This window comes from Sitophilus oryzae, unplaced genomic scaffold, assembly GCF_002938485.1.
Source record: "Sitophilus oryzae breed Bouriz unplaced genomic scaffold, Soryzae_2.0 scaffold_1241_pilon_pilon, whole genome shotgun sequence".
Classification (NCBI taxonomy): Eukaryota; Metazoa; Arthropoda; class Insecta; order Coleoptera; family Curculionidae; genus Sitophilus; species Sitophilus oryzae.
Genome location: NW_022145884.1, coordinates 566,376 through 590,382, shown reverse-complemented (window position 1 = coordinate 590,382; position 24,007 = coordinate 566,376). Strand labels below are relative to the sequence as shown.

The window sequence follows — 24,007 nt, the reverse complement described above, 5'->3', positions numbered from 1 at the left end:
TTTCGTCGGATATAATTAGGAAATAAATTATTTTATTACGGCAAGAAGAAATTCTAATTACCAATGCTAATGGGGAGTTTACTTCTAGGAGTAATTAATTATTTTTAAATGAATACTTAATTAATGGTTTGGGGAAAACATTACTAGTAAAAAAATCGTTGCAATAAAAAATGGCAGCAATACAAAATGGCAGAAGTAAATGAAACTACATTCAGATGCAAAAAACGCAACGGAGAAATGTTTGGTGAAATTTAAAGTGTTATATTTTTGTCAATTTTACACCTATTTTCATTATTTTTTAGCAAACTGTGTATAATTATATCAACTATAATTCGTAAACTAAGTTTTTATAAACTTAAGTATTTGGCATATTATACAGGGTTAATCGAGGGGTTGTTTTTTACCCTAAATTTAGAACACCCTGATTAGTGTTGCCATCACCTTGGGCTATTAACTCTTCAAACAATGGAAAATTTGGAAAGTTACCAGATTCCACCTTCCTTTTCCAAAGTGGCAGTTTACATATGAAACCTTTCAACCGTTCAAATGCATCCACGATGGTCACTGCACAGCCCTGAAGAGACAAGTTAATCTCATTCATTGAGTAAATATCTCTGCCAAATACGCTATAGCCCCCGTACAAATCGTACTTTTCGCTCTCAATATATTCAGACAGTGAATTTCCTTTATCTTTTAGAAAAAATAATACTTCTGTCCTCAATTCAAACAATCGTTTTAAGACCTGTTTCCTTGAGAGCCAACGGACTTCTGTGTAGTAAAGCAGTATTTCATGTTCTGACCCCATTTCTTGACAAAGTCTTTTAAACAGGAGATGGTTTAAGGCTCTTGCTCTGATGAAGTTAATTATTTTGACACATGTAGACATAGGTCCTTCAGAAATGTAGATAAAGTCCGTGAAGCCAAGGCACGTCGATGTAAGACACAATGAGTTATTATGATATAAGGGATCCCTTTCTTGACCAAAGCCGCGAAACCAGACGTATTACCAAGCATTGCGGGAGCTCCACCGGTGCAGATACTACCAAGTTTAATCTTCCAGTCTATATTTTGTTCGTTGAAAAACCTTTTTGTCATTTCATAAACATCTGAAGCCTTTGTAGTCTCCAAAAGTGAATTGCAAAAAAGAAACTCTTCTTTAGTACTACGTGAGTCTTGTTCGTAATGGAAAAATGCCAAGAGGTGGCTACATTGTGATACATCGGCGCTTTCATACAATTGAATGCTGAATGGAAACGGTGAAGCAATTAATTCTTTATCAACTTGTAAAACAATAGACGACATTTCAACAATTCTAGAATGAATAACATCGTTTGATAAGGGAACAGCTTCAACTTTGTTTTTTTGATCCTTACGAACATCGCGTAGTGTTTAGTGATTAAATACCTACTGAATTCGCCGCCCTACACTATTTCTTTTCTTAATAAATATGTTTACAGTTGGCGTAATGCGTAATGCTGGCGTAATGCGTACCGCGGACCCCTGATACATATGCTATGGACCTCTAAGGAGTCCGTGGACCACACTTTAAGAAACCCTGACCTAGAGTATATTTGCCTTGTACAGCCTCTCAAATAGTGCAGTTCGGATTCGGCAATAAACTGTAGGTCCCGTGTACTTGTGAAACACTGATGACACACATCACAAGTACATGCGAGAGGTAGCCGACGCTCTATATAGAGTATGGCACTGTAAGAAGAAGATTTAATTTAAAGAAATATATATTTGTTTATTGGTGTTTTCCTTTTGTTTTTCAAATACATTCCTTATTTTATTTCAAGCCTTTCTCTTTATATTATGAAATGTGAAGTGCAATGCCTAATGATTTATTAATATGATACTTTGTTTAAAGCCTGAGTCGATTTTAATCGAATAGGATCAGTACTAACAATTTAAATGAAATAAATATCAAATTTATTAGTAAAATAACTTTATTTCGGAATTAATCTTTTGGTGATAAGTAGGTAAATATAAAAAGTGTATTGAATGTCTTCCAAAATAAAAAATAATAGATACAAGGGTATCCCGGTAAATTTTTTTCTATTAGTGATGAATGGTTTTTGTAATGTCCTGGAATTGATCTGCCTTTATTAGATTCCTTCAAAGGTCACAGTCTTCGGCCCATCTTAAAATTGGAGTTAACCTTTTATATTGGTACCAGCTGTAGTAAGTTCCACTTTTTTAACAATTTTGCTAGCTTGACTTCGTATTCCTCTACATCTGAAATCTCATCATCTAGCTAAATATTACTTTGCAAATTTGAATTGTTGAATTCGTCCAGCGTTAAATTCAAAATCACAATGTCCTCGGCCCGGCATCATTTCCATCATTTTTAAAGAAAAACTTTAGTTCTGCCATATATTGCTATTAACTTAATAATAACGTTTGATTATTCTAAACAACTACTAAAACAACACACTACCTGTAAACGATACACTTCTCCTTTTTATCACTGTCATACACAATAAATACCATTGTAGGTACTATTCAAAATAATGGAACGCGACAAAAATCATATAAAAATGTGTGGCTAATCGGGTTTATCCCGCCAATCCCACCAAACACCATCTTTCGATGTCCACCTCGAATGACTTTCTATTGGAGAGTATTAACCACGTGGCAAAAGTCTACCAGAAATTGATTTAAACTGTTAGCAATTCTTATAGAAATAAAATACTTTCGTGCTTAAAATAAATTTATTATAAGGACGTCTTATTGGAATAAATAGATAAGCAACACTTTTCAAAAATAATAAGGCAATGTCAGTTTATTTTGACCGTGGCTCTTTTAAAACATATAGGGTAATAATTACTTTAAAAGGACTAACTATTAGATATCCGATAAAATAGTATTCACTTTATTTCGAATGCTTTAATGTTTATTATGTATATAAAACAATATTATATTATCAGCAATCGTTTATTAAACAAATAATTAGGTAAATCGAATTCCATAGAAGGAGTTAATTATTTTAACGTGATTTCTTGTGCATTTTACAATGCATTTTTTTCTGAGTGACGAGAGGTAAGTTCCATGTGTCGTGAATATTTGGTGGATGTTATAAACTCTCTTTCGTGATTATTTCCTTAACGAGACGACAAATGACTAATTAGGTACATTAACCAGATGGTTAATGTAACTAATGTTCCATGAAAGTAATCGTAAAACATGGTATTTTTATGTTATTTCACACCAAAATGTTTTTCAAAACGAGCAATGATTACAGAGATATTATATGGCCTAGGAATACCATTCGTCATAAAATTAACGAGCTCTTAGAAAAGTATTCTTGATAAATGCTGCTTTTTTTTCTATTCTTTAAGTTCATAACTATACAATAAGAAATTACCAATATGAATAAACATTTTAATAACAATTTTAATTTTAACGGTATGTAATAACCGTTAAAATTAAAATGAGTCCTGAAGAACTATAAGCACGAATTAATGAACTAAATACTTCTTCTTATGGCCAACGATAAAGATGATTTGGAGTACATGACAAGGAAACTACAAGAGGAATATCAACGATGGGGTTTGGAAATAAATACATGAAAAACTAAATATCTACCTATTGGTGCAGAACTATCTAGCGTACATCTAGAAAATGAAGAGATAGAAGCCTGCAATGACTACACCTATCTAGGAGTGATATTTGATACAACAGCTAAAGATGACAAAGAAATTAAAAAACGAATATCACAAGCTAGAAGAACAATTGGCTGTTTGAATGGAGTATTTTAGAGTAATGAAATAGGGAAGAAACGGAAGATCAATATATACGAGACCCTGGTAAAGAGCAGTCTACTTTATGGTGCAGAGACTTGGCGAATAACGGAAGCCAACCGAAAAAAACTGGAAGCGGTTGAAATGGATGCCTATAGAAGAACCTTATGAATTTCCCGAAGAGATAGAGTCCGAAACGAAGAAATCCAAGAGAGGATAGGAATAGAGGGATCTTTGGCAACCGACATCGAACGCCAACAACTTATGTGGTACGGACATGTCCAGAGGATGGATGACACACGACTTCCAAAACAAATTATGCAATGGATACCCCAACATCGAAGAAAACGTGGAAGACCTAAAAAGATTTGGGAGGAGGGTGTCACAAGAGCAATGAGCGCCAGAAATCTAAGCGAGGGACAATGGAACGATCGGAAGACGTGGAAGTTAGGCATCGGACAACGTCGCAAGACTATAGCCAACAATAGACAACAATTGGCCCAACTTCAAAGACAGTATGTATATGTGAGGTATGTAGGCTACACCATAAATTGGAAATGGCTGAATAAGCTGAAAATGATGATGCTGATGTAATAACAAAAAGGTACAAGAAAGATCAAAATCTCAAGAAAAAACGTAATTACAATCCAGTGTATATATACAGTTCATACCAAATAAACTTTTAGTCACGTGATTAAGCTGGACCCAGCGTTGCCCACTTTTATATATTTTCTTTTAATGAAAATATTTTAGGAAACAAAATTAAATAAATTATAAATATATAAACAGTTATTATTTACATCAACAAAACTGACCTTCTTAAGAGCACTTAAGGGGGATAAAAGGCCATTACTACGGATTTTCCGTTTAAAATATTCTAATAAATTTGCGATGAGTTTTTTACGACTATTAAGCTCTATTGTATACTTCGCACTAAAAGAGGCTCTAAAAAGACCAATGTTCGACTGCAAGGTCTGCTAGTAAACATTTTTTTTGTAATTCAGTAATAGTATATTGTTTTATTAGGAATAAAAATGGCACTTTTTGTGGCGAGGCTGTACGTTTGACCGACATACAGCCGAGGCACAAAAAGTCATTTTTACTGCCCATAGAACATGGTATTTTTTTCAAACGCCACATATATGTTCTCAAACAATTTGAAACGTTCAAAATAATATAAAAAGATTTAAAAGTCATACCTTGTATGTAATTATATATCGACAAACTATGGTTACACTCGTTGAATTTGACACTTTATGTCAGTTTAAAAATATATTTTCGCATTTTTATGCTTATGTATAAAAGTGCTTTACTTTTATGTTTTTACCTTAAAATGACTTTATATTGTCATTCACGTCGCAAAAATGAATGCTTTTGTGACGTTCAAAAAAAAATTGTGTCTGTGATGAATGGATTTCGTTCGAAGAAGAAAATTAATTAAATTTATTTTTAAATGATAGGAGAATATAACAGCCACTACAAGAAAATTACCATTCAAACACATCTTATTAATTCAGATCCTATCTCATTTAAACTCCCTATCAAGAGAAATAAAAATCGCGCCACCTCGCTCACTATTCAAATCAAAGTTCGAACGGGAAAAATCCATTACTTTTCCAATTATACCGTCCCCCAACACTCCCCCCATCCTCCTCGATCATTCCATCCTCAGGAATCAATTACGTCCCGTCCCGACCTCGACCAATAATACCGAACGCCGAGCTCATCGCCTCCACTCCATAATTAAGTTATAACAATTTAAAGATCATTTTTATTTGACATTAAATAAGTGTAAACTCTTAAAGCGAAAATTACGGCTCGGCAAAAATGCCGGAATCGAATAAAAGCTCGTACAGTCGACCAAACCGCCACTCGCAAATTAATTCGTCGCACTCCCCTATCACTTCGATTTGACCGAATGCACGGCAGTTAACGATTACGACGTATTATTGGTTGGAAATGATTTCAGCGAAGGCGGGGCTCGGAAACCACGCCCATCAGAGACCCGCCGCCTACCGCGCGTCTCCCCCACGATTTGAAAGCCCCGCGAACGCGCTCAGTCTCTTTCGGACGCGCTGGGGCGACGCCTATGGCCGAATTCTTCGACTAAAAAACCGAAACGAGGCGTTTTTTACGAGCCGCGATCCACAACACTATTTGAAGCCATGTGAGAGTGCTGTCCGGTGGTGCCGGTGCAAACTTATGCTCAGACAACCGTCCGATAGTGCGCAAATAATGACTGTCCAGAGTCCGCCGTCAGGGCCGGACGCCCATCAGGACGCGGAAACCACCGGGAATAGTCCGGCCGCGTCCAAAGGGAACCGTATTAGCTTTAGCGTAGCTTCCCTCCTAGCCGATACGCGACCCCCTAGGTCGCCGACATCTCAGGGTTCTTCTACGTTACCGCCTGGAAGCCCTACAGCTCCGGCTTCATCCGATGAGGAGTATGACTCGAACATAGAAGATGATGACGGGTCTTTGGTAGACGTTGAGGACTTAAATCCTGACGAAAAGGTCGAAGACGCGGGTAAACGGGAAGATTCTTCGCCGAGACCTCGGGAGTTTAGTCGCGAGTCGATTTTGGGACATGGACCTATTAGGCCAACGCCGTTTTCCGCGTTGGCGGCGGTGTACCAAGCCGCGCATCAAAACTGGCCGCCTCAGGGTATAATGAATCCGTTTGGTGGTCCAGGGCCGGTGTTTCAAGGCTCTTCTCCGTTCGGTATAGCTGGCATGAATTCAGGTATGTGATAACTACTGATATTATTTACCCCTAGAAGCTTTACATAGCAGAAATTAAGCCTATAATGGTAATTGAAACTATGCACAAACCATCCATTAACATCTGAAAGACTTTATCGAAATCAACGACACTAGGGTACCTATAGATACCTGCTATGATAATACTCTTCTCAGATAGTGTCAAAATAAGACATACAATGTTTAAATATTCATAAAGTGTGATGTCACCATTCTATTAACTATCCTTTTTAACTGACAATATGTAGTATATCAATTAGCGTATGCATATGATTAAATACTTTATCATATATTATTGTCTGAGCAATAAAGTTTTTGATCGAATATAGCTAATTTGATTAGAACTACGCTTCAACGGCCTATAATTCTTTTTATATTTTGAATATGAGAAAATATATTATAATTCCGGGGATCGCATTAGCATTTTATTGTTTCTATGAGTCCCCATTATGTCGATACAGTTTTGCTAATAACATGTAAGTAAATATTTATAATTAGCGTTTTAAACTGATAATTATTTATAATTCAATTAGTAAAATTAAAGCTCCATTAAGTAGTTACCTCGATTTATTAGCTTGGAATAATAAATAGTGGAATAAATTAGTGGCTCCATTTGTAGTTTATACTTAAAAGTTGACACATTCACAAGATCTAAGAAATACCGTATGAACGAAAAAAAAACAGCGTCCAGTTGGCTTGGAAATGACGATCGATGATCGATTTCCATATAATTTTACATATAAAATGACACCGATCTTCATTTCATAGCCATCGTTGACGCCGTTTTTATTCGATCATACGGAACCATTAAAATTAATAGGATATCCTAGCAACAGCTAGCCGTAGTTATTTCTATTTATAGGGAAAGCCTACTAATGTTTATAAAACAATCTACTTTTTTTACTAACCACAATTTCTCTTGATGGATGATAATCAAAGGCCAAAATGGTATTATTCGGAAATTTTGAAGTATAATTAGAGAAAAATGTTAAATATTTTTCTAAATATGTACGTAGTATGTATGTAGGCAATTGAAAATTACTACCACAAATTTTGAGGTTGGGACCACTAACTTATTCCACTAATTTGGACATTCTGAATGAATCTGAGTGAAGCTTTTAGCCTCATTCAGAACCTCGAAATTAGTGGTTTCAATAAAAGTATGTACTTAAAAATTTATGATTATTCACAATGTCTAAAAGTACAATTGAAATTAGTAGAATATCCTAGCAACATTGTGCGGTGGTCAGTTGTATCCATAGAGAGAGCCTAATAAAGTAGCTTAAAAATCAATAAACTATTCATTTCTAACCACAATTTCTCTTGACGGATAATAATCGAAGACCACTTTTTCTACTAAATGGAAATTACTACCTCTAATTTTAACTTTCTAAATGGTAATATATTTAAATCAGAGGTAGAGCTTCAATCATATTGCTTCTCCGTTAATTAAAACTAGTGAAAAAAACGATGAATTTTAATAATCGAGTACTCGAGTTTCAAGCGATGTCAATAATCGAGCGATCACTCGAGCGAAATTTCGCTCGTATTTAAATATACGGGTTTTCGTCGTCGCTTGTACTTGCATGTACTCGTAACGCCAAACAGTAAGCTGCGTGCGCAGAGCGCATATACTTTCAGTGATAGTGGCAAGCGACAAGCGACTAACGACGAGTAGTTTCGCTTGATCATGCATCGAAGTCTTGTCAATGTAGGTGGTAAAATTTTGTCACACAGTTACGTAACAGATAACGTCGTATAGTTCTATAATTAACAATGCGGTCCCAATCAAAAGAACAATCTGTTGTTTGAAGATATTTTACCAAAAATACTGATAAAATATTGCCAATGTATGTAGCAAATTCGCTCGACAGGATCGCTTGCGTTCGTCGTTCGTTCATAATCGAGCAACGTCGGTTATTTCATTAATTGAGTACTCGAGCGAATTTTCGCTCAAGTTATCCCATCACTAATTGAAACCACTAATTTCGGGGTTCAGAATGAAGCTTAAGATATTAAAATAATGACAATATAGTTCATTTACTAGTCCAATACTTACTATATATACAACTATTATAGCATAAAAAATACTCAACTTGTTAAAAACATATTTCAACTGTCTATTACGGTTTTCAAAATTTTAACATCCAGAACTTATAAATTGGACCAACACAGTTCTCAGTTTTCTTCCCTGAATAAGATTCAAGTCCATTTTCATCATGAAACGTGTATCAGATACCGTTCAGTTATGTTAATTATTAGCTGTTAGAATCGATTATAACCTTTTACAGTTTTGTTTTTTTTTAACTTTAAAAGTATAGGTATATTTTAAATAAATAATATAATTACACCTATTACCCCCCTCCCGTATATGCGCCACTGTCTCACCCAAAGCAAACATAGAAATGAAACACTAAATATCTAAATTTAACTATAGGAAGAATACGTCAGGCTCTGTTTCAGACACAACTATTTATCGTTGACGTCCTGAGACTATTATTAGGTAAAGTTAGACTAGATATTAACAATCAATCCTTTATGAGTTTGTTATATGAGGGGTTAAAATAAAAACATAGTTCTTAACTATAAACTAATACGAATTACTTGGAACTCTAAACGCACTTTTTGCTTAACTTCATCAGCCATCATGATTGAAACATTTGGTAGGTAGAGCCTAAAAATCACTTTGAGTATTTTTCAAGGGTAAGGCATGCTGATGATATATTTGCTGTTTTTGGAAAAAATCTTACAATATCGACAACTTTGTTTCAAAATAAAATAACCAGTATCCTTTTATAAAATTTTCGTACCAAATTAAGGTTCAAAGACAGGTATTTCATTCGGTCATTTCTAGATATTTTAATAAAAGAAAAAATTACTAAAAATCCTATATTCGTCGTATATTTTACTATAATACTATATTACAGTTGAGGGTTGGAACCTTTGGTGTTACACAGCAAAATAAAACACTAAACCACCACAATACGCCAAAACACTTTTACTTTTACACTGGACGCGCGTTTCGCTATCCATGTTAGCATCATCAGCAGATGATTATAAAACTCAAAGTTAGTTTTATAATCATCTTATCAACTTAGTTTTATAATCATCTGCTGATGATGCTAACATGGTTAGCGAACGCGCGTCCAGTGTAAGAGTAAAAGTGTTTTGGTGTATTGTGGTGATTTAGTGTTTTATTTTGCTATAATACTATACGTACGAGTATAGTATTTTACTGTTTCTTGTTTATGACACGGCTGTAGTTTTTAAATATACGCCTTTTTTAATTAATCTGTACGGCTCTCATTAGGTAGAGGTTGGCAGAACTGCTCATTTAGTCTGCTCACAGTGGTATTTTAGAAAGAAAATAAATATATCATTTTTTTTATCTACAGTGGTGAAATATCAACCAATAATGGACCTGTCAGGAAGATATAGACATTATATATTTTTGTTGGTTTTGACAAGCTAATTACAACGCCGTTATAGTTTTAAAGAGTCCATTTCACTAGTCCGAAAAATTAGCAAATTAAGCGTTCGGCATTTAACGTTTTATGTCAAACTGGCTAGGTATTTTTACACAAATGAAGAAGGAAAGTAAAGATAAAGGATTATACTATATCCGTATTGTATCACATTTTTAGACAACTTTTTTATTTTTTGAAAATTTTGATGGTATAAAATATTCCTTGTGTTTGGACTAAATTTTCTCGAAAATAAAGACATAATTTAAAATTCCGTTACAATACGGAAATCGATTGAAGTTTTGTGATTACAGTTGAAGTGTAACAACCCAAGTTCGTCAACAATGTTGAAGAGGTAATATTTTGGCCAACTATATAACAAATAATTTAAACGAAAAAAAGGAACTTACGTTGTGTTAAATATTTTTTTTATTGTGATTACCTCGGATGCGCTTCGACATAGAATTTTAGGAAATTTGAGGGGAATAGGTCATGCAAATGAAACGCTAAATTTGTCCTGAAATAGCCCTACTTAGTTTATTAAATGAAATGAATGGAGTGCCGTACTCCGGCTGGAATTCACGAGTAAAAGAGCACGGCAGAAAAAACCCTGATCACTATTCCAGAGAATGTAACTATGCTGTCCAGAACTTTAATAAAAGAGAACTAATAATAATTCAAATACTGTCTTCATACCAAGGTTTGAGGTTTGATACATTCATAACTGAAGAGGTGTTGTTAGTTAGCAGGTCACAACCTGCAGGTTCCAATATTCTAATAGATGATACACCTATGCCAATGTTCTAATAGATGGTACACCTATGGAGAGAGTACAAATATATAAATATCTAGGCAGTTGGTTGACCGAAAACTTGGACCAATCAGCAGAAATAAAAGCTCGAATAGAAATAGCCAGAGCAGCCTTTGCAAAACTCAAAAAATGTCTCTGCAGTGGAGACATCAACTTAAAGCTTAGATTAAGAATCCTAAGGGGTTACATATTTGCAACTCTACTCTATGGTTCAGAGGCTTGGACACTTAAAAAGGCCGAAATGGAGAAGCTTGAGGCATTCGAAATATGGTGTTATCGGCGTATGCTGAGGATTGCATGGACTGACAAGGTTACAAATGTAGAACTGCGACGCAGAATTCAGAAGGACGAAGAGGTGATTAACACCCTTAAAAAGAGAAAACTTGAGTACTTTGGACACATAATGAGAGGACCCTGAATATGCCCTGTTGCACCTTGAATATGCCCTGCTGCAGAACATAATAGAAGGAAAGATAAAGGACAGAAGGAGCCAAGGAAGAAGAAGAACATCATGGCTCAAGAATTTGAGAGAATGGTTTGGAATGACCTCAAACCAGTTATTCAGAGCAGCCGTTAACAAAGTTAGAATTGCCATGATGGTTTCCAACCTCCATTAGGAGATGGAAGCCGAAGAAGAAGAAGACCTGCAGGTGCTGAGGCACTTGGGCTGCAGGAGGCTACTCAGCTAGAGCTGATATGGTTGGTGCCAATATCTTTAAACTATGAGTTATACCATTTATTGGTATAACTCATAGCCAGGCACCCGCTAGCCGCCCAGGCATGATTGGAAATTATAAGTACACGCAACAAGGCCCTTATTCTCACACTGTCACACTGTCAAAAAGTAATGCTGCTGTCATAAGTTGTGTCTTAAAAAGTCATACTGTTTTTATAAGTTGTGTATTAAAAAGTCATAGTGTTTTCATAAGTTGTGTCTGAAAAAGTCATACTGAACCAAAAACATCGGCACGAATGTACAGTAAACGATTGCATTCAGATTTAATTTTAAACTAGATATTATTCCCAGCATAAATGGAATCTATTAAATACATACACATGCTATATAATATATTTATCAGATCAAATAAATAAGAAAAAGCTTGATCACAGAATATTACAATAGAAAAACAAAATAGATGCCTTAGTTAACATTAGCTAAATAATAAGAAAACATTTACTTTACCTTTAATAATATTCTGTGATACAATAACCAAAATTTACAAAGCAAAAATAGCATCAATGCGTCTGGAATGGTGGTCTAAAAGCTATTCTCTTACACCTATCATTTCTATTCGTTGTCTGATGTCCCTCTCCCTAGTTTGTGAATAATATTTTAAAAATGAATAATTTTATTTATGTATACTTGTACTTGTCTTAAAAATTAATGTTTTAGATTTAAACACATATGTTTAGTTTTTGTTTTTTTTTGGTTCATCTCAACATTTGGTTTTTTTACCTTCATTGGTAAAATATCACTCTTTTCCAATAGACAGATATAGACATTAAATATTTTATAGATTTGATAGTTTTTTTTATATTTGATAGTATTGTCAAACTCATTACGATGCCGCCTATAATAGTTCTAAAAGACAATCCATTACATTATATTAATAGCAAAGAGTTATTTTCTGTATAGCGGCACTCAAAACGCGAAATTAAAGTAATTCGCGTCCGTCGTAACGAAACGGCCAATCGTAAAACGACGCCGCCGCCGACTACTTTTCGCCACGGCTATAAAGTGAGGTTAGGGCGGAGTGGAATGATGAGAAAAAGAAAGAGCGGAGTAGACGGCAATTCCACGCTTTTCACATTTAATTACTTAATACGACTTCATAAGCTGCTAATGGAACAATTTAATGGGTTTGGAGTTTGGAGAAGACGTGATGATCATTACACGATGATTCGACGCGCGTATTATTGAGCCTGGAGGATGATGACTTGAGAAAGTTGACGAGGGATTGTCTTGTGATTATTATTTTCATACATGTTTTTTGACACTTTTAAAGAATAACAATTGGGTAATACAAGATCGGATTTGTACGATTTGGGATAAGTACCAGGACTAGAAGGACCAATCAATTAATTATCTATATCAGAATGTTAAATTTTTCCATATACAGGTGATTTGATTTAAAAATGAATGCACAGAAACCAAAGTCAACGGTTATAAAGTAACGTTAGGGTGGAATGGAATTAAGAGAAAAGAAAGAGCAGAGTAGATGACAGTTCCACGTTGTCGCATTTAATTACTTAATACGACTTCATAAGCTGCTAATGGAACAATTTAATGGGTTTGGAGTTTGGAGAAACGTGATGATCATTACGATGATTCGACATAATTGTTAACCCCGAGGATGATGACTTGAGAAATTTGACGAGGATTGTCTTGTGATTATTATTTTCGTACATATTTTTTGACACTTTTAAAGAATAACAATTGGGTAATACAAGATCCAGTTTAGCCACGATTTGGGATAAGTACTAGGACTAGAAGGACCAATCAATTAATTATCTATATCAGAATGTTAAATTTTTCCATATACAGGTAATTTGATTTAAAATATGAATGCACAGAAACCAAAGTCAACGATTATAAAGTAGCATTAGGATTGGAGTGGAATGATGAGAAAGAAGAGCGGAGTAATTCCACTGCATTTTAATTACTTAATACGACTTCATAAGCTGCTAATGGAACAATTAATGGGTTTGGGATTTGGAGAAGACGTGATGATCATTACACGATGATTCGACGCGCGTATTATTGAGCCTCGAGGATGATGACTTGAGAAAGTTGACGAAGAATTGTCTTGTGATTATTATTTTCGTACATGTTTTTTGACACTTTTAAAGAATAACAATTGGGTAATACAAGATCGGATTTGTACGATTTGGTATAAGTACCAGGACTAGAAGGACCAATCAATTAATTATCTATATCAGAATGTTAAATTTTTCCATATTCAGGTGATTTGATTTAAAAATGAATGCACAGAAACCAAAGCCAACGGTTATAAAGTAACGTTAGGGTGGAATGGAATTAAGAGAAAAGAAAGAGCAGAGTAGATGGCAGTTCCACGTTTTCACATTTAATTACTTAATACGACTTCATAAGCTGCTAATGGAACAATTTAATGGGTTTGGAGTTTGGAGAAGACGTGATGCTCTTTACACGATGATTCGACGTGCGTATTATTGAGCCTTGAGGATGATGACGACTTGAGAAAGTTGACGAGGGATTGTCTTGTGATTATTATTTTCGTAAATGTTTGTTGGCACTTTTAAAGAAAAGCGATTGCACAATACAATAGATGTCGGGTTTGAACAATTTGGGATATTTATCAGGACTAGAAAGACCAATCAATTAATTATCTATATCAGTATGTTAAATATTTCCATATACAGCTGATTTGGTTTAAAAATGAAGGTACAGAAACCAAAATCTACGGTTATAAAGTAAGTTTAGGGCGGAGTGGAATTATGAGAAAATGAAAGAGCAGAGTAGACGGCAATTCCACGCTTTTCACAATTACTTAATACGATTGCATAAGCGCTGCCTAATGGGAACAATTTAATGGGTTTGCAGTTTGGAAGACGTGATGATCGTACACGATGATTCGACGCGCGTATTATTGAGCCTTGAGGATGATGACGACTTGAGAAAGTTGACGAGTTGTCTTGTGATTATTATTTTCGTACATGTTTTTTGACACTAAAGAGAATAACAATTGGAGTAATACAAGATAGTTTGTACATTTGGGATAAGTACAGGACTAGAAGGACCAATCAATTAATTATCTATGAGATGTTAAATTTTCCATATACAGGTGATTTGATTTAAAAATGAATGCACAGAAACCAAAGTCAACGGTTATAAAGTAACGTTAGGGTGGAATGGAATTAAGAGAAAAGAAAGAGCAGAGTAGATGACAGTTCCACGTTGTCGCATTTAATTACTTAATACGACTTCATAAGCTGCTAATGGAACAATTTAATGGGTTTGGAGTTTGGAGAAGACGTGATGATCATTACACGATGATTCGACGCGCGTATTGTTGAGCTTCGAGGATGATGACTTGAGAAATTTGACGAGGGATTGTCTTGTGATTATTATTTTCGTACATGTTTTTTGACACTTTTAAGAGGCAACAATTGGGTAATACAAGATCGGATTTGTACGATTTGGATAAGTACCAGGACTAGAAGGACCAATCAATTAATTATCTATATCAGAATGTTAGAATTTTTTCCATATACAGGTGATTTGATTTAAAATGAATGCACAGAAACCAAAGTCAACGGTTATAAAGTAACGTTAGAGATTGGAATGGAATTAAGAGAAAAGAAAGAGCAGAGTAGATGACAGTTCCACGTTGTCACATTTAATTACTTAATACGACTTCATAAGCTGCTAATGTAACAATTTAATGGGTTTGGAGTTTGGAGAAGACGTGATGATCATTACACGAAGATTCGACGCGCGTATTGTTGAGCTTCGAGGATGATGACTTGAGAAATTTGACGAGGGATTGTCTTGTGATTATTATTTTCGTACATGTTTTTTGACACTTTTAAAGAATAAGAATTGGGTAATACAAGATCGGATTTATACGATTTGGGATAAGTACTAGGACTAGAAGGACCAATCAATTAATTATCTATATCAGAATGTTAAATTTTTCCATATACAGGTGATTTGATTTAAAAATGAATGCACAGAAACCAAAGTCAACGGTTATAAAGTAACGTTAGGGTGGAGTGGAATGATGAGAAAAAGAAAGAGCGGAGTAGACGGCAATTCCACGCTTTTCACATTTAATTACTTAATACGACTTCATAAGCTGCTAATGGAACAATTTAATGGGTTTGGAGTTTGGAGAAGACGTGATGATCATTACACGATGATTCGACGCGCGTATTATTGAGCCTCGAGGATGATGACTTGAGAAAGTTGACGAAGAATTGTCTTGTGATTATTATTTTCATTACATGTTTTTGACACTTTTAAGGAGTAACAATTGGGTAATACAAGATAGTTTGTACGATTTGGTATAAGTACCAAGGACTAGAAGGACCAATCAATTATTATCTATATCCAGAATGTTAAATTTTCCATATTCAGGTGATTTGATTTAAAAATGAATGCACAGGAAACCAAAGCCAACTTGGTTATAGAAGTAACGTTAGGGTGGAATGGAATTAAGAGAAAAAGAAAGAGCAGAGTAGATGACAGTTCACGTTTTCACATTTAATTACCCAATACGACTTCATAAGCTGCTAATGGAACAATTTAATAGAGTTTGGGTTGGAGAAGACGTGATGCTCTTTACACGATGATTCGACGTGCGTATTATTGAGCCTTGAGGATGATGACGACTTGAGAAAGTTGACGAGGGATTGTCTTGTGATTATTATTTTCGTAAATATTTGTTGGCACTTTTAAAGAAAAGCGATTGCACAATACAATAGATGTCGGGTTTGAACAATTTGGGATGTTTATCAGGACTAGAAAGACCAATCAATTAATTATCTATATCAGTATGTTAAATATTTCCATATACAGCTGATTTGGTTTAAAAATGAAGGTACAGAAACCAAAATCTACGGTTATAAAGTAAGTTTGGGGCGGGTGGAATTGCAGGAAAATAAGAGCAAGTAGGACAGCAATTCCCACGCTTTTCACATTTAATTACTTAATACGATTGCATAAGCTGCTAATGGAACAATTTAATGGGTTTGCAGTTTGGAAGACGTGATGATCATTACACGATGATTTCGACGCGCGTATTGGTATTGAGCCTTGAGGATGATGACGACTTGAGAAAGTTGACGAGGGATTATCTTGTGATTATTTATTTTCGTACATGTTTTTGACACTTTTAAAGAATAACAATTGGGTAATACAAAGATCGGATTTGTACGATTTGGGATAAGTACCAGGACTAGAAGGACAATCAATTAATTATCTATACTCTATCAAGAATGTTAAATTTTCCATATACAGGTAGTTTGATTTAAAAATGAATGCACAGAAACCCAAAGCCAACGGTTATAAAATGCCGTTAGGGTGGAATGGAATTAAGAGAAAAGAAAAAGAAGCAGAGTAGATGACAGTTCCACGTTTTCACATTTAATTACTTAATACGACTTCATAAGCTGCTAATGGAACAATTTAATGGGTTTGGAGTTTGGAGAAGACGTGATGCTCTTTACACGATGATTCGACGTGCGTATTATTGAGCCTTGAGGATGATGACGACTTGAGAAAGTTGACGAGGGATTGTCTTGTGATTATTATTTTCGTAAATGTTTGTTGGCACTTTTAAAGAAAAGCGATTACTATTACAATAGATGTCGGAGTTTGAACAATTTGTGTTATCAGGACTAGAAAGACCAATCAATTAATTATCTATATCAGTATGTTAAATATTTCCATATACAGCTGATTTGGTTTAAAAATGAAGGTACAGAAACCAAAATCTACGGTTATAAAGTAAGTTTAGGGCGGAGTGGAATTATGAGAAAATGAAAGAGCAGAGTAGACGGCAATTCCACGCTTTTCACATTTAATTACTTAATACGATTGCATAAGCTGCTAATGGAACAATTTAATGGGTTTGCAGTTTGGAGAAGACGTGATGATCATTACATGATGATTCGACGCGCGTATTATTGAGCCTTGAGGATGATGACGACTTGAGAAAGTTGACGAGGGATTGTCTTGTGATTATTATTTCCGTAAATGTTTGTTGGCACTTTTAAAGAAAATCAATTGGACAATGCAATAGATATCGGGTTTGAACAATTTGGGATATTTATCAGGACTAGGAAGACCAATCAATTAATTATCTATATCAGTATGTTAAATATTTCCATATACAGATGATTTGATTTAAAAATGAATGTACAGAAACCAAAATCTACGGTTATAAAGTAAGTTTAGGGCGGAGTAGAATTATGAGAAGAAGAAAGAGCAGAGTAGACGGTAATTCCACGCTTTTCACATTTAATTACTTAATACGACTTCATAAACCGCTATTGGAACAATTTAATGGGTTTGGAGTTTGTAGAAGACGTGATGATCATTACACGACGATTCGACGCGCGTATCGGGCCTTGAGGATGATGACTTGAAAAAGTTTACGAGAGACTGTCATGTGATTATTATTTTTGTACATGTTTTTTCGTACTATCAAAGAGGGACAACTTTTAATTTGGGACAAGTATCAGGACCAATCAATTAACTATCTATATCAGAATGTTAAATATTTCCACATTCCATTTACAAACTACTGATAGAATAATCTAATAGGTTTGGGGAAGATGTGATCATCATTACATCATGATTCGACGCGCATATGATCGAGTCTTGAGAAAGATGACTCGGGAAAGTTTACGAGTGATCATCTTGTGATTATTATTTTCGTAAATGTTTTTTGACACTTTCAAAGAATAACAATTGGTCGAGAAAGAATAAAAATCGGATTAGTACAATTTTGGATAAGTATCAGGACCCATAATTTTCTATATAAGAATGTTAACTTTTTCCAAATACCGTATGATCGAAAGAAAACGACGGTGGCGTCCAGTTGGGTTCGAAATAAACATCAATGAAATTCCCCATATAATTTTTTATGTGAGAGCGATCTTCATTTCATAGCCATCGCTGACGCCGTATTTTTTTCGATCATTTGATACATATGATTTGGTAGTTAATAATCAATTTACAAAAATTAAAACCACTATTATAAAGTGAGGTTTTTCCACGTTTTCTCATTTATCGTTAAAACTGGTTAAAGAAATTGTGCTGTTATAATTATCACATTAAAATTTGTCAGCGGATTATGCGAAATTTGTCTGCGAATAAAATAATATCCAGTTAGACTAATTGATATTATGATTAATAATTATTCTAAATTATTGGTTGATATCACAAACTCGCATTAAACATTCGGAATATATAAATATACTTAACTATCCTATTAACTAACAACCCAAATCATGTATTTCCATAATAGTTTAACATAATAATTTTGATATAATGGAATAAATTCCAGTTCTATTAATCATATGACGAAACCTTTAATTAATAATTATGATATAATAAACGTTTTTCTAGTCTCAAGTATAAAAATATCACAAATAAACACATAAAAAGTAACTTACTAATATATCTTGCCTCTTATATTCCGACTGATCATTTGTCAATGTCAGAGTCTACGAGTTCCTGAACCATTATTCGAATTCTTGAAGTTACTTGATTGTGTCACAGAGTATTTATCAACAATGCTGATATACATTTTTAAATCGATTATTAAATGTACTTAATTATTAATGATATCATTAATTATACTGGAATGTAATTTATAAATTAATATATATCACGTAATAATTTTTGTTATTTTTTCTTAATTGGTTGGGTATCTGCAATAAATTATTATAATTAATGAACTTGTCACTTTGGAGAATAAATATTCGTGAGGCACATAGAAGACATTATTCAGAAAACATATATAAATACATTTAAGAGGAAAATTTTATAGTCATGATATCTACTACGTGAAAATAGTTTGATATTTTTTTTATACTACGATGTTCTCTATAGGTATCTCGGAAACTATTGAAGATAGAGAGTCGGTTAAATGGGGAAAGAATTGCAGTTTTATGGGGTCATAAATATGCGCTTTTCAGATTTTTAAAAAAGTTCATGGCTTACTAGATATTTCGAAATAAACAAATTTTGGCTATTTTAAAAATTGTCCCTAATTCCATTATAATCTATTTCAGAGAAAAAGTTTTCAGATAAAAGTTGTAGATAATCGCATCCCTAATGAATTTGTGTTCTCCGATTTTTTCTAAAGCCTGTCATTTTTGACATATGACACAAACATATGATTTTTTAAATGGAAACCATAGTTGGCCATGACTTCATAAAAAGCGCCATTTTTATGCTTTTTAGCGATATAAGCTATAATATGTTTTTTTTTAAATTACTGAGTTATAGACAATTCTTATCTTTTTTTGACTAATTTCACTTAGTTGGCATGGTGTTCTTATTTTGTTATGATTTATAACTTATAAAAAGACAAAATATATTATCATACGGCTCTTTACAATTTAATTACACAAACTAAAACTTAAAAAAAATAATATCACTGCATACTTTAAGTTATTTTAGAAAATGTTCAAAAAATCCGCCATTGTTTTGAGTACATAAATGCATTTTTTAAAAACTGAATTTCTAGCTATTCTCACAGAACGACCGGTCGACTTAATTAAACTTCTCCTGTACCGCCTCTTCGAGTGCCTTTCTTAATTCATAAGTTCTAATAATTTAAACCAGGTCAGGTGATCGAGGAGGCCCATGCAATTGATCCACGTCTTTCTATCCCTGAGTCTACGTAATTATGATATAAATAATTTTTACATTTCTTTCATTATGGTGGGTAGTGTCATAATAAATGTCATGTTGGAAGAACTCTATTAATGCGCGAGTATGTAAATTTAACTTTTCTAACATGTCTGAGAAAGCCATTCTCTAAAAAACGTCAGTAACGTTTACCGGTCAGCGTATCCTCGAAACTGTATGGCCAAGAAACGTTGAACAAATACTCTTACACGCTTTTCTTCATTTAAAAAATTCGTATTTACAATTTTTGTTTATTTTAATTTACAAAGTTTGGATGTGACAGTTTCGCATTTCTGACAGCAACGACGATTGAACTTCTTTCCATGGCTAACTAAGTGAAATTGAAATTAGTCAAGAAAGATATGTTTGACATATGAATTGGCTATAACTATAAAGTAATTTTGTGAAAAAGACATATTATAGCTTATATCGCTGAAAAGCTTAAAAAATAGCGCTTTTTATGAAGTCATCTGTAACGGATGTTGCTCGTATTGTGGCTTTAATTGAGGATGGCCGAAGCCAACGTTGTCTCCGATACCCTGGGTATATTTCGAACAACAGTCCAGGATGCCTGGGATCGGTATATGGAAACGGAAAATTTCACAAGGCGAGTGGACACTAGATATTAGTCCCTTAAAATTTCTTTACTTTTTTTTTAATTTTCATGTTTTAGTTAGTTTACGTTCTGATGTTTGATTTTATTTTAAAGCTTTTTTCGACGCGTTTATTTTAAAGCAGCGTATCTCCAATACAAACAGAGGTAATGTCGTGATTAAAAAGTCAAAATGCTCACAAAAGATGAGGCTACAATGTGGTTTGATTTAGCAATACCTACTACAGGTGCTGCATCTTACAGGGTGTTACAAAGATTGGGCAAAACACTTCGTTTTATTTTTGTGGCCTGTATATGCTCAAAAAAAAATTCGGAATAAAAATTTCTGACGTAGTATTCGTTAAGAAAGAATTAATTTACAATTTAAAAAAAAATCATCAAAATCTAATGAGTAGTTCGCGAGAAATCCAACTTTGAAATTGGGACTGGTTTTTAGTGGCCGTTTTTTTTGGCCGGTGAGTGTAAATATCTTTTGAATTGAAAGCATTCATATTCATGATAAGTAGATTTGTATTATTTGAGTGATGAAAGAGACTTTCAGACTATTTAACTATACTGCGCCATTTGGAACAATATTCCAGCCTGTAAGTGAAAAATGTAAGTTTTGAGGAACAATATTTTGAATTGAAGTTTTAAATCGTCACGATATCGTAATCACCCGGTACATTTACCTGCAAAATAGCGAGGAAATAAACTTCTTCGGCTTGCTGCAAGAAGCATTTCTTCACTTGGCCGATCGGCGCGCCGTATATCGGGCCCAAATTGGAACCAATTTAACAAATAGGATACTTTATTTTATTATACGCTTCCAAGTTTGTACAGAATGGGAAAAGCGCCATAAAACAGATGTACGCGCAGATACAGGCAGTTAAGTGAATAGCCAATAAATATACGTTATTTATTTATTTATTGACTGGAAAACTCGGGGAATTCGACGTGGCCAACGCTAACAGTTCGGTTCCCATGCCGCCATTATTATTTTAAACGTCGCCGTGTAATTGCCTTAATAGTTTGACAGTACGACTTTGTGTGCAATCACCTTTCGAGCCGATGAGAAAAACTTCGCTAATTACTGGTAACATTATATACCTACTCGATTCAGTGGCGGATAGAGCTCAGAAACAGGAAATTAGTATTTGTGTGAGTGATAGACAATAGGTAAAGCATGAAATAAATTATTTTCTTGGACTGGCCATTGTCTTCTAGTATTGAAATTTTACACGACGTTTCGACCTGGTTGTATTGTTAAGTACCAAAATTAAGGCTGATTTGGGTTTATATCAATTTAGGAAAAATGATGTAAAATATAATTTCAGACAGCTAACATGATATAAAGCTAATCGATTGACGGCTCGATAGCAGTTGCTTGTATCACGTAGATCACGCAGAATTATTGCAGGCTTATACAGGGTGGTCTGAACTGTATTCCGGAAACTTTGGCAGCATATTCTGCAGATAAATTAAGTAAAAAACTTCGTATAAATATACGTCTTAAAATGCACTGGTTTCTCTAAAATGCATTATGTTTTGGAGATTTTTCCAAATAATTTCTAAAGTTCCGTAAATATTTGGATGAAAATTGGCGTCTGGGAGTTTTTTTACGTGAGAAATTTGATTTTGATGTCATTATGACTCTCATTTGTAGGAGACGCCACCTACATGTGTTTTAACTAATTTGAAGAGTAATAACTTTTCATTCGTACCAGTATATAACTACATTTCCGTGACTTTTTACGTAAAAAATGGCCCTTGGTAAAAATCGCTACGAGCAACCGTTCTCAAGATATTTAGAATGGAAATAGTCAATACATGTCATTGTTGACAAAAAATAAACACGTTGAGTAGATAGTTATTTGACTGAAATAATAAATTTTGGAAGTTTTTATTTTTTTAAATTAATCATAAATTTTCTTGCCAAAAAATGATGATAAAACAATTTCTGTTGAACTTTTGACACAAAAACATTTCAAATTTATGATTTCAGTCTAATAACTATTTAGTCAACATGTTTAATTTATATCAATGATGACAGGTATTGATAATTTCGATTCTAAATATCTCGAGAACCATTACAGGTATCGATTTTTACGAAGAGACCTTTTTTACGTAAAAAACGTCATGGATGTATATTTTTTTGCTCAATAGTTTTATACAAGTACGGGCAAAAAGTTATTACTCTTCAAATGAGTTAAAAATGCGTAGGTGGCGCCATCTACAAGTAGGAGTCATATTGACATCAAAATCAAATTTCTTATGTGAAAAAACTCCCAGACACCAATTTTTATCCAAATATTGACGTTATATACTTGAAATTATTTGGAAAAAATCAAAATAAAAATGAAACTTCTACACCCTGTACCTTCTACCTCCCCAAAACTAAGCATTTTAGGACATACATTTGTACGAACTTCTTACTTATTTTTATCAGCAGAATATGCAGCCGAAGTTTTCGGAATACAGTTCGGACCACCCTGTATATTGGAGGTAGTAAAAATCTGTAAATATAAAAGTTGTAAGGTTTTACCTGAAACGTCATAAATTGAAATTAAATAAATGACTATCAAAAAGTTAAGAAAAAATATTCCGATTCAAAATTAGCAAAGTTCACTACTACGTCCAACAGGTATCGTACTAAATATTTCTGAAAACTCTGTTTAGGATGGTCGAAATTGGTCTGTTTTAACAGAGAACCCCTATTTCCTGGCTGGATTACGCAAATAAATAATAATATACAATATTAAATTGTGATAAACTATAATTAGGCAGTTAGGTAACACAAAATCACGGCCCGCTTCGATATAAAGATAAAACACCGCATATTTCTCTCATTCTTAGAAATAGTATAAGTTTATATCGTTGGAAAGGGGAGCATTTTTGGAGCATTTTTTTAAGTTCAGAGCCAACTATGGTTTTCATTTAAAAACTTATATTTTTTTTATTTCAAAACGAAACAAAAAGCGCAAGTATAGCAAAAACTACGCCACTGGATTGTGCTTAAAAAAGTGCCTACCTAACTAACCTACATTACCTTAAGAACGTTTTTACAGACTTTTATTATTCCGCGAAATAAAGTTATGCATGGGCAATTTTCAAAATGGTAAAATAGTCAAAAAGACACCATATCTCAGTTGGCAGGGAATCTAGCAGGGAATATATCAACGGGCAATATATATCCTTGACATTTATGTCGGTTTTGCTCTATCTGGTCAG

At 33.9% G+C, this 24,007-nt stretch overlaps 1 protein-coding gene across 1 annotated transcript in view; it reads left to right on the top strand.

Moving 5' to 3' along the window:
* The first annotated feature begins 5,943 nt into the window (after positions 1–5,943).
* The window catches only part of LOC115874191 (muscle segmentation homeobox-like), a 114,221-nt gene continuing 96,157 nt past the window's right edge, over positions 5,944–24,007 (top strand). Inside the window, exon 1 of the mRNA XM_030889290.1 lies at positions 5,944–6,486. Coding sequence (XP_030745150.1) covers positions 5,946–6,486 — 541 coding nt within the window. The 5' untranslated portion in view covers positions 5,944–5,945. The remainder of the gene's footprint in view (positions 6,487–24,007) is intronic.